General features: G+C 38.9%; 1 protein-coding gene across 2 annotated transcripts; it reads left to right on the top strand.

The window, feature by feature from the left end:
* Positions 1 to 1397: 1397 nt before the first annotated feature.
* Positions 1398 to 11180, top strand: PRPF38B (pre-mRNA processing factor 38B). 2 transcript variants are annotated; one of them, XM_003409534.4, is made up of 6 exons: positions 1398 to 1953; positions 5722 to 5790; positions 6094 to 6245; positions 6325 to 6385; positions 8621 to 8844; positions 9150 to 11180. In XM_003409534.4, exons 1-6 carry the CDS (start codon positions 1678 to 1680, stop codon positions 10006 to 10008), a joined length of 1641 nt encoding a protein of 546 aa, XP_003409582.1. In that variant the 5' UTR covers positions 1398 to 1677; the 3' UTR covers positions 10009 to 11180. The 2 variants fall into 2 exon arrangements, with proteins under 2 accessions (XP_003409582.1, XP_064138533.1); XM_064282463.1 differs by lacking the exon at positions 1398 to 1953 and adding an exon at positions 1960 to 2414 and having other exon boundaries at positions 2675 to 5790.
* Positions 11181 to 11787: the final 607 nt, after the last annotated feature.

Here is an 11787-nt window from a genome sequence, read left to right as displayed (position 1 = left end):
TATTGCCTTGTTCCTCCTACTCTCTCCTGGTTTACCTCCTACTTCTCTGCTGGTCATTTCTCCTGCGGGTTCATCTTTATCCAGGTGTGGATTTTTTCCCCAAGGTCTCTGTCTTATCCTTTTCCACTCCTCTGTGCATGTGCCAATGAAATTAAGATCTCTTAAGTTTCTAGGAAAGTGTACATGGTAAGTAGTGTAACAAAGCAAAATCAAAGATGATGAAGAATGAAAAAGGTCATTAGATTTTGGCAATTAGTATGTTACTGAGCGAGCCATCCAAGGTTTCTGAGTAGGGGAGTGATGCACTTTTGGAAGATGACTTGGGCAATACTGTGCGAAGAAAAGATTAGAGCCAAAAAGTATTGCAATATTAGCGTCGTTAAAATAGACTTTGGGTCCTTCGATGTAATTATGTAACCCTTGGATTTAAATGTCATCAACTTCCTAATGTCTCATTTTGGCATTCCAGGCACTTCACAAGGGCCCAAATTCCTCTCCAGCCATCACTCTCTTGTAAGCGTATTTGCAGACTCCTGTCAAGTGGGCTATTTACCTTCTAATAAGCCTGATCTTCCCTGCCTCTAGATATACTCAGGCTGTTCTCTGCTGATAAACTGCCTAGTCGGACCCCACCTGTAGAAACCGCAAGACCCTCTGTAGCCTCAATTCCCAAACATACCATGAACCATCTCTAAGTTATCAGAAGCTCTTCAGAACTGAGACTGATTCTGACTCGTTTTTACACCTCTTCCCGCCCTTCCCCCATCATTCGCAGTGCCTCGCCCAAATTGACCCCTCAGAATTCACCTGTAAAATTGAAGGAACTTAATTAGTGGGAAAGAAAAGCCTGAAAGGAGCATTCTACTAGGCACTCCAGGTATAGTAACCCTTTTAATGCTCACAACAGCCGAAGATGTTATCCCGATTTACAGGTGAATAAACTAAAGCCCAAACAATAAGTTCGCCGGCCGGACACTAGAGTCCGGCGGAGGATAGGAAGCTCTCACTCCGGAATTATATGGAAGAGGAATCCCCGACGACCAAACCTTCCAAAAAATCTTAAAACAGTGAGTCCAGATGACTCTCTCGGATACTCCTAGGAGCAGAGTCACGAATTCGCAAGCACACAGCGGCCATGCAAACCCTTTTCTGCCCAGTACTTGGCAAGAGAAACAGGGCTCCCAGACCAACCACAAAAACGCAAAAAAACTGGGTCTACTACCCGTCCCCCGTGAGGTCAGCCACTGGCAGCAACAACTTCAACCGCAGCATGCGGAGAACGCGCAGAAGCGCGATCACCAGGAAGAGGAATTTCCAGCCCACCCGGACGTCTCTGATTGGCCGTCGGCTCAGCTTGGAACTCTGGGGCCTGTGGCGTCACATCCGTCGGGCCCGCCATCTTGTTCCCAGGGGCAGTTGGCGGAAGAGATCGAGCTCTCCGCTCGCCGGCTCGCCTTGTGCCGGGAGTTCTCGCGGCCTGCGTCCCGTCGTCTCCTCGTCGCCTGGGGTCCATTTGCCGGCGGCCCCATTGCTTCCCTCATCCGGCTGGGGCACAGCCAGGCGGCCCCCTCTCCCGACGGCGTTCCATGGAGTAGGGTCCCGGACCGTTGTCCCGAAGAGCGAGATCGAGCTTGGCCCCCTCCCCCCTCCCTCTTCCTTCCCTCCTTACGCCGCAACATGGCTAACAACAGCCCCGCGCTGACAGGCAACTCGCAGCCGCAGCACCAGGCGGCCGCAGCCGCGGCCCAGCAACAGCAACAGTGCGGCGGCGGCGGCGCCACCAAGCCGGCCGTCTCGGGCAAGCAGGGCAATGTGCTGCCGCTGTGGGGCAACGAGAAGACCATGAACCTCAACCCCATGATCCTGACCAACATCCTGTCGTCGCCGTACTTCAAAGTACAGCTCTACGAGCTCAAGACCTACCACGAGGTGGTGGACGAGATCTACTTTAAGGTACGAAGCGTCTAGGCCCTTGGCTGGGGGTGAGTTCAGACAAGGGGAGGATGGAGGAAACGGGCGGAGGCAACCCCCCGAGATCCGAGGAGGATTTGTGGGTGGGGGAAGGTCGAGCTGATGGGTAGCCGCGGTCTATTAGGGAGGGGTCGTACTGGGGCCGCCCTCCCGCTTCCTTTTTTCAGGCTTTTAGGGCCGGGAGAGACCGCCACCATTGGTTGACGTTGTCCTCCAACCTCCTGCCTACCCCTAAAGGGGAGTTGGGCAAGAGGGGTGGGGGAGAGAGAAAAAGTAACACAAGCCTCTCCAGTTTACAGCTTTAAAATGATTCCTTTTGACGTGGATCTACTCAGCGCCAACTTGTTGGTGCTTCTCCCGCTCACCCTGGGCCAGGGCGTGTGGTGACTTCAGTGTTGGCCTCGTGTTGTTGGTACTCACTATCCGATCCAAACAGGGAAATGGTCAGTGCGTGTCTCGGATGGGGTGGGAGGGTTGAGGGTGGAGAGGTACCAGTGCAAGTGGTGTACAGAAGGCCTGGAAATTTTCCCAGCAGGAAGTCAGGAGTAAGAGGTCTCACCCACCCGTGCATTGGGCTTGTTTTGTTTAGAATTATCTGGGCCCTGGGCTTCTGCGGCAGGGTCGGTGCTGGCTTGGCTGTGCTGGGGAGCTCACCTGGCGCCTCCTCACTGCACTCTTGTCTCAGTTCTTGTTTCGTTAGCAGGATTGACTCAGTCTTGCAGCGAGGCTCGGAGCAGCCCAGGGTCGCAGGTAGAGGTATGCACTATTAATCATGCTCAATCGCCATAAATGCATTTCCCTGGTTAAATGAACAGCTAATTAGATTTTTTTTTTTTCTTTTTTGGCCATTGATTTTGGTCTTTTTCTCACCAACTAGGCAGGCCTTCTCCACTTCCCTGAAAATTAATGTAGTTTTAAAAATATCTTCCAGGCCTCTTAAGGTTAATTTATATGTTAATACTAATGATACTGTTAACATTTTTATATATTTAGTTAGAACATGTAATATTTAATTTGCTTTGTCCATATTGACTCTTAAAACACTTGAGACAGGCCACGTATTTTTTTGTGATATGGACATGCTGGTAGAGGTGTTAGCAAAAGAAATTCTTTTTATTTGCATTTAGGTTGTTTAGTCCACCTTCTCAATTAAGTGACTGACGTATTGAAGAATATTGAGATATTATAGAGTTGTTTTTTTTTTAATAGAAATCGTATCTTGAGTAATACAGTTCAACTTTGGGCTTATAAAGTACAGGCAGTCCCCAGATTACAAAGGAGTTATGTTCCTTAGCCTGTCTTTGAGTCAAATTTGTACGTAAGTTGGATTTCTTAGGTTTATTGGGTATGGTTCGTATCTAAGGTCAGTTAGTCAACTCTCTTAGTATGCAGTATATAGTGTATCTTTCTGTGCATAAGAGAAACGTTAAAGAAACACTTCCAGATACACTAAAACATGTTTAACGTAGTAATACAGTAACAATAATGTTTTGATTTCCATTGCAAAGTAGAGCCTGTCTGTTATTGTGAACATTGTATGTACCTTGGATTTTTAATATAATAGGCTTTACGGGGGCTGGTTGACTACATACTGATGTTTTTAACCCAAGAACTTGCCTGTACACTGAAATAAATTTGGTAACTTCTTAAAAGGAGCCCACTGTAGGTCTGATTGTCATACTATGAGCTTTTTTTTTTTTTTTAACACTTTTAAAAGGTAAGCCCTTTTTAGCATGGATACAGTATGGTGAATAATATCTAACTCTTAGGTTTATTTAAGTAGTAAACCTTAAATAGTTGAAAATTGGGTTCTGCTCTTTTTGCACCAGGCACTGTTTTAAAACATAGAAATGCTAATGCTAAAGAGGAAGAACTGGCTTTTAAGTTTTGAGTATTGTGTTTTAGAACTACTTAAGATTCTACCAGAAATTATTTCTTAAGTTGTAAAACTGAAGACCTAGGTTTTGTTATCAAGACATCCAGAAGAAATAATCGCTGAAATATGTGGACCTCTTTTTTCTAATGGTAATCTAAGTTTGTATTGCGTTCATCCCTTACTTTGGCTAGCCTAACTCAAGGAATGGAGATATCCTTTATACAGCAAACTGGGGAAAGGAAATGAAACAGTTAAGCAATGCATGAGTCTGCTGAGCAAAGGAATATAGCACTTAGATTTTAAATGGATGCTCTTCTGTCTAAAGCCACTGAAAACTGTAAAATGTAAACATGGGTAGGTGGAAAAACAGTTTTAGAAATTCACGCACAAAAAGAACAAGAGTTTTGTTTGCTTTTGTTTTTAAGTTTAGAAATAAAAATGGGTCTTACCTTTCCAAAAGACCTTCTTAGGTTATCTGTTTTAGAGCTAATATTCTCATTCTTTGCTATTTTTGGAAACCCTGGTGGCATAGTGGTTAAGTGCGATGACAGCTAACCAAACTGGTGGCAGTTTGAATCCATCAGGCGCTCCTTGGAAACTCTATGGGGCAGTTCTACTCTGTCCTATAGGGTCGCTATGAGTCGGAATCGACTCAATGGCACTGGATTTGGTTTGGTTTTTGGTTTGCTATTTTTAGATAAAGTATGTCATTTTTATAGGGTGCCCACCTTAGCAAAGATGATACTGTATCATTGTTGATTATACTTAGTATGATGACTCTTCACACTTATTCAAAATTTATAGTCTGGGAAAATTTTGCATTGGTTCACATAATTAGACTGAAAATGAGTTACACATTGACTGAAATAACAAGAATGATGTCTGTAGGTGTGGCCTTTGTAATTTCATCTTTAATCAGGAATGTACAGTAACTGATCATGAAAAAAATACAGATAAAAATTTAACCTATAATTTTGTATCAGAAGTAATTTCTGTACTGTTTTAGCATGCTTTCTTCAAGGCATTTTTATTTTATAACGTAGATCTTTTTAATTGTCATGAAATTGAACTGTTACAAGTATTTTAAAGATTTTTTTTAATTAATATCTTTTGCTTTAAGTTGGAGCCTTAAGCCCATTTTAAAATGAGAAATTTTAAGCAACTCATAAAAAGATACAAAGTTAAAATATGGTCAAGCATTTTTCCACAAGTATATGAAACTAGATATACGTAGTAGCAGTTTGAAAATACTGTTTAGCTTTGTTTCCTTGAGTAATATGGGGACCTGAGTCTGTAATATGTACATATAGTAAATAGCTACCTCAGGTAGTTTTTGACCCTAGCAGCATGTGAAGACTAGCTTAAATAGTAAAAAAAAAAAAAAAAGTTTCAGTTTTATGTTTGTTTCAGGGTTCCATAGTTTGGTCTTTAAAGCATATTACAGTTATATTTATACATTTAAATGTATGGAATTAATAACCCATTCTGTTATTTCTTTATCTTTTATATTCTCATATTCTTACTAAAAGGTAAATTTAACTGCTGGCCTACCAAAGATTTCCTTGCTCCCATGCGTATAAGTATCAGGCTCTCTACAAAGCTGCTTAAATGAAATTTCTGCTCTGTAAAGCTGTGTTAAGATTTTGTTAAATCATGATAGCTTTACTGGTGCTCTTCAAAGAGTTTTTCTAAGCAGTTTTTCAAGATGATTTTCATAATGCAAGTAAACAAAACTATACGTAATGCCAAAATACCCAACTTCCAAACTTTTGGAAGAGCTACTCTGTTATGGACTTGGGTTTACTTAAATCAGACTTAAAAAAAAAAAAATTCAAAGTATGAATGTTTGTCTTGGTCATCTTTTCTATTTTCAGGTCACTCATGTTGAACCATGGGAGAAAGGAAGCAGGAAAACAGCAGGCCAGACAGGGATGTGCGGAGGGGTAAGTAGAAGTACGTGCATTTTTTCAGTTTTTGAGTGTCTGACAACTAAGTTTGTATTTTGAAAACTGAAAGTCTATCTGTTGTCAATTACAGTCTCAAATGGCAGTTAGTTGGCAAATCTTGGAATTTAAAAAATCTAAACTCACATGTCCATATAATGGGGTTAGAAACTTATTTTTTATGCCTTGTTTTCTTAGTCCTAGGTTATAGGTTTATGGTTTGTTATTGTATACCTAACAGGATTAATCAGTTGGTATTAAATTTCTTAACTATTTTATTACTTAACTCTGTTTTCACTAAAGGTTCGAGGTGTTGGAACCGGAGGAATTGTTTCTACAGCCTTTTGCCTGTTATACAAATTATTTACTCTGAAGTTAACGCGTAAGCAAGTGATGGGTCTCATAACACACACAGACTCCCCATATATTAGAGCTCTTGGATTTATGTATATAAGGTGAGCACGCATTTATCTGCATTTCCAGTCAGCATTTCATTTTAAAACGTGTAAGCTTAATAGTCTTTTGTAATTCTAGGTACACACAGCCCCCTACAGATCTATGGGACTGGTTTGAATCCTTCCTTGATGATGAAGAGGTATGTCAACAGGGTAATAATTCATTTTCTTCTGATTACTCTCATGTTTTTAATAGGTTTTATTTATTGAAAGTTTAATGTCTTAGAATTTTATGTATATAGTTAAATTTATTTCAGGCAAATATTTTTGGAATTAATATCTTTTTTACTAAGACTTGGTAGATTTTATGTACCTTAGGTTAAATTTCTAATGGTTTATTTTCTTATTTTTGAACTGCTTAAATGTTTTGGTAACTATTGAAAAATTTCTCTTCCTCATTAGGTTCTTTGTATTGTATAGATCCTGACTTGTACAATTGATAGTGACTTTTTAAGGTGGGCCCTGCTCAAGATCGAGGCAATAAAAGACATGCATGTAGAAGACTAATTATAGCTTTTTTCTTCTGGAACTTTTCAGTTCTTTACCCTCTAACTTCCAAATATCAGTATTCCCACTTGCATAGAAGCGCAGAATTGAAGAGCTGGGTGGGACTTAAAATAGGCTGAAAGCTTAGATGACTTGTTCAAGGTGAGAGAACAAATAAATGATATTTTAATTGTAGCTTTCTGACTCCTAGTACACTATACGTATCTATAAAGCTAAAAGTAAATTTTCTCTTTCAATTAGTAATTTAGGCTTTTTTTTAATCCTAAATTTAGTATGCTGTTCACACTTAACAAAGTTGAGCTTGCTACATACGTTCAAAAAAAAAAGTTACTTTGGCTGCTAACCAAAACATCGGCTGTTCGAATCCACCGGCCGTTCCTTGGAAACCCTGTGGGGCAGTTCTTTTCTGTCTTGTAGGATCGCTATGAGACAGAATTAACTCGATGGCAGTGGATTTGGTTTTTGGTTTGGAAAACTTTACTGTGTCAAATTTAAGTCATATACGTAGTTGCATGCATAGTAAAGTCAAAGATCTTAAAAAGTACTTAATGAAGAACGGTATTTTGTTGTACATCTACCCCCACCACTATATTTAAAGGTTCATAAAGCAGACTTTATGTGCTTTGTTTCAGTAGTCATATTTTTAAAAGTTCATTCAAAGAATTTGTTGAATCAAATATCAGTTCTAATGGAAATCTTTGTCACATTTTTGCTCTTAAGTACTCACCTAAACAAGCATCTCACTCATGTAGACGTGGAGAATTGTTATTTTTCTCTGCAATTTTTGGCATGTTTGCTGAGTTTATTAATGGAAGAAGCAAACAAAAAGTGTTTGTGTTAGGTGATAATCACAATCTTCTTAAAGTTTATTTTTCTCTTTCGATGAGATTTTCAGACCAAAGCTCTTCTCTCATTTGTCTTATGAAAAGCATGTTCCTTTTCTTCAGTGGTAGTGTATTAGGTTTGTTTCTGAATGCTTCTATTTAATCTGCTTTTTATTGTTTACAAACCTGAGGTCCTCTATTTAAGCTAACTTATTGTTTTCTTCCTTAGATATCTGCAGCGATTATATTTGGAAATACTGTATATCTGAACACTTAAATGTGTGTGAGTGCAAGCAGTTTTACCTATAGCTCTTGTTTTCCTGTTTAGATAACAAATCTCACTTTCCTTGTGTGCTTGCACTATAGGTTTGGGACTGACAATAGCTGACTAACATGTCCTGAGCTGTGAGAGGGCATAGCAAGAAGGCCTTCATGCGGTAATGACCCTTTTCAGAGACAATGGTCATCATGGATTATGCGTTTCCAATTATTTGTTCCATTTATTTATTTTCTACATAACTCTAAATTAGGAACCTCACTGCTTCATGGCAGTTGGTTTGCTATTGCTTCCAGTTTTACTAGGGTTTCATTTTATATTAGAGCTGTTAAAAGATTACCTTTAGACAAGAACTGTCAGAAGTAGTTCATGTGTAGCTAGGTTACAGTACTAGGTATGATGTGTGCAAACATCCACAGAAATAAAGAACATGTACTTAATAGGCATGTGGAATGTAGATTTAAGCCAATTGTTCCACACAGTTTGCTAATGTAAGGGGCTTTTTCCTAGTCTTGTTAACTGAGTGAGACCAGTTTCCTTTATGCCCACGAGGCTGCAGGGTTTGTTCTCACCTGCATGCACACACAAAGCCCAAGTATTTCTCTGTACCATTCATTAAGAGATTAGAAAGGTACACAAATTGAAATTTTTCTATTACAATATTTTTATATTCGAGATTCCAAAGATGGTATAATATTTTTATAGTGTTATTTTATACATTTGAAATGTTTTTTTTGACGGCTAGGGTATCTTTTGTGTTTCTGTAGGACCTAGATGTGAAGGCTGGTGGAGGCTGTGTAATGACCATTGGAGAAATGCTACGGTCTTTTCTCACAAAACTGGAATGGTTTTCTACCTTGTTTCCAAGAATTCCAGTTCCAGTTCAGAAGAATATTGATCAACAGATTAAAACCCGACCTAGAAAGATCAAGAAAGATGGGAAGGAAGGTGCTGAGGAAATAGACAGACACGTTGAACGTAGACGTTCAAGGTAATTCAACTCTTGGTTGTGCTTATTTTGTAGGTACGACTTATAGAAAGTTAACGGTTCTCGTAAATAGATAGGGAATTCTGTTTATACTGTTCATTTTATGAATTTGTCACTTTTCCACTCCAAAGGTCCTTTTCTACCTTTCAGTGCATTCCCAACAAAATTATGTATCTGTAAATGAGAATAAGCAGATTTTTTGCTTTAATTATTCTTGACATGTTTGTAAACTGGTGGCCTAAATAAATAACACTGATGAAAGTTAAATTTTCTTGAGACATTTTATTCACTGGCATTTCCTTCTTTAGGTCTCCAAGGAGATCACTGAGTCCACGGAGGTCCCCAAGAAGATCAAGAAGTAGAAGCCATCATCGGGAGGGCCATGGTTCTTCAAGCTTTGACAGAGAATTAGAAAGAGAGAAAGAACGCCAACGACTAGAACGTGAAGCCAAAGAAAGGGAGAAGGAAAGGCGAAGATCCAGAAGTATTGATCGGGGTTTGGAACGCAGGCATAGCAGGAGTAGGGAAAGGCATAGAAGTCGTAGTCGAAGTCGTGATAGGAAAGGGGATAGAAGGGACAGGGATCGAGAAAGAGAGAAAGAAAATGAGAGAGGTAGAAGACGAGATCGTGACTATGATAAGGAGAAAGGTAATGACCGAGAAAAGGAGAGAGAGCGATCCAGAGAACGGTCCAAGGAACGAAGAAGTAGAGGTGAGGTAGAAGAGAAGAAACATAAAGATGACAAAGATGATAGGCGGCATAGAGATGACAAAAAAGATTCCAAGAAAGAGAAAAAACACAGTAGAAGTAGAAGCAGAGAGAGGAAACATAGAAGTAGGAGTAGAAGTAGAAATGCAGGAAAGCGAAGTAGAAGCAGGAGCAAAGAGAAATCAAGTAAACATAAAAATGAAAGTAAAGAAAAATCAAATAAACGAAGTAGAAGTGGCAGTCAAGGAAGAACTGACAGTATTGAAAAGTCAAAAAAACGGGAACATAGCCCCAGCAAAGAAAAATCTAGAAAGCGTAGCAGAAGCAAAGAACGTTCCCACAAACGAGATACCAGTGATAGTAAGGACCAGTCTGACAAACATGATCGTCGAAGGAGCCAAAGTATAGAACGAGAAAGCCAAGAAAAACAACATAAAAACAAAGATGAGACTGTGTGAAGATTTTTTGTAAAAGTGGATCACATTGAATCCTATAAATATTTGATTAAATTTGCTTTTTTTTTTTTTTTTCCTGAATTGAGATTGTGCAGTAGTTACACACTCTTCAAGCTCCCTTTAGGCTGCATTTTCATTTCCTCTTTTCTGTAGGGAAGTGCCTTTGTAATCCCATTTATTGCATTGATGTTTTCACCCAGTTGTTGAGTTTGACACGTGATGCACAGATTGTTGTTGGCATTCTTAATGTTTTTTTTTTAAATGTACAGTCTGTACATATGTCCTGCAAATGTTCTAATTCCTTTGGCATGGTTGCCATGTTGGTTAAATTTGTATAAGGCAATAAACTGCCACTAATTCTATTTTTGTTTTGTAGGCGTGGGATTATGGTTTGTGTACTGAAGTTAGCATGGCTATGCTTTTCATAATAGAATGCTAAAGACTTTGAGAATGATTCTTGGATGTGTATTATAGGAGAATTATCTGTGTGCATTCAATGTACATGAAGGCAGCATTTGTTAGGATTAACATTTTTGTCCACTGTATATTATCTCGGAAGGCTCTTGTTACTATGTTATACTTATATTCTCCAGTTACCTTTATAGAGAGTTTGAGAAGTTAGTTTCTGATGCAGAGGTTTAAATTAGGCTGTGATTTGATCAAAAGTCCTTTTAGCATTCTACCTCAAAGGGACACTTAGTATGCCTAAAATTTATTCACCTAGTTTTCCTTTTTTATTTGAAAAGATACATGACATGTAATCTTTTTTTCTTGAATTCTCAGATTTTAAAATACTATATTAAAGAGAGAATTAATGTCTAAAGCCTAGCATTTTTGCAGCAACCCTATACTAACATGAAATTGGGAGAGGGTGGGACAGTTGAGTAGAGAAGCGGATTCAAGCCTCAAGCTTCCAAATCATTTTTATAAATGGAAAATAAATTATGAAACAGCTTGATAATGTCCTTTTTTTAAAATTGAAAACTTTTTTTATTGGTAATGAAGACTGCTGTTTGAGTTTTTAAACAATCTAGAACAGAGATATTAAAGAGTAATGCTGTGCTGCATTATTTAAGACTATCAGCAAGTTATTTGATAAGATTATTCTTATGACTTGTATTCCAATTACAGAGAACCATCATGAGTGTGGAATAAATGCTGGATTAAATCCTTTAGCCTGGGTGTTGGCTTTTCCCCCGTTTGTTAACTTTTTTTTTTAACTCAAGTGTTTTCATGTGGAAAGTGAAGAGAGTAGCATTTTGTGTAGCAGGACATCTCAGCACCCAGGTAACAGTTAATTTTAAAGATAAATATGTAGACCAGAACTGGACGTATGTGACAGTCAATAATCCTTATGAGAGTTCTTAGTAATGGCACTTCGCTTTGTCAGTGTGGCACTAGGATGATGCTTTGTTTGGTTTCTTTGTTTCACATCAAAGGTGCTTATTGAGATATTTTTAACTTGGATCACTTTAGACTGAATGAAAATTTGGACTTCGAGGAACTTTTATAAGATAACTCATCCAATTGATTCATTTTCGACAGAAAATAGAGCCCTGAAGTGGTTATGTTTAGTCAGTGCCAGAATAGGAGTGTTACCGACAGTCAATCTAGTGATCTTTTCTCGCATACCATATTGACATTTGTTTTATCCCACTAGTTATATTGGTCATCTGCTGAGCGCTCAGAAGCCACATTGTGAAAGTGTTAAATGGCACAGCAAACTCTTGTACCCCTGGAAGAGTTCGCACACAGGCTTAATGTATTTAACTAGATATTTCA

This window comes from Loxodonta africana, chromosome 3, assembly GCF_030014295.1.
Source record: "Loxodonta africana isolate mLoxAfr1 chromosome 3, mLoxAfr1.hap2, whole genome shotgun sequence".
NCBI lineage: Eukaryota > Metazoa > Chordata > Mammalia > Proboscidea > Elephantidae > Loxodonta > Loxodonta africana.
The sequence above is the reverse complement of the archived record's forward strand: the minus strand, read 5'-3'. Positions and strand labels throughout refer to the sequence as shown.

Excerpts from the sequence above, each read along its gene's own strand:
- PRPF38B (XM_003409534.4), top strand. The coding sequence starts at position 1,678 with ATGGCTAACAACAGCCCCGCGCTGACAGGCAACTCGCAGCCGCAGCAC. Across the intron at positions 6,246-6,324 it reads CTTGGATTTATGTATATAAG|GTACACACAGCCCCCTACAG; the intron begins GTGAGCACGCAT and ends TTGTAATTCTAG. Across the intron at positions 8,845-9,149 it reads GTTGAACGTAGACGTTCAAG|GTCTCCAAGGAGATCACTGA; the intron begins GTAATTCAACTC and ends TTCCTTCTTTAG.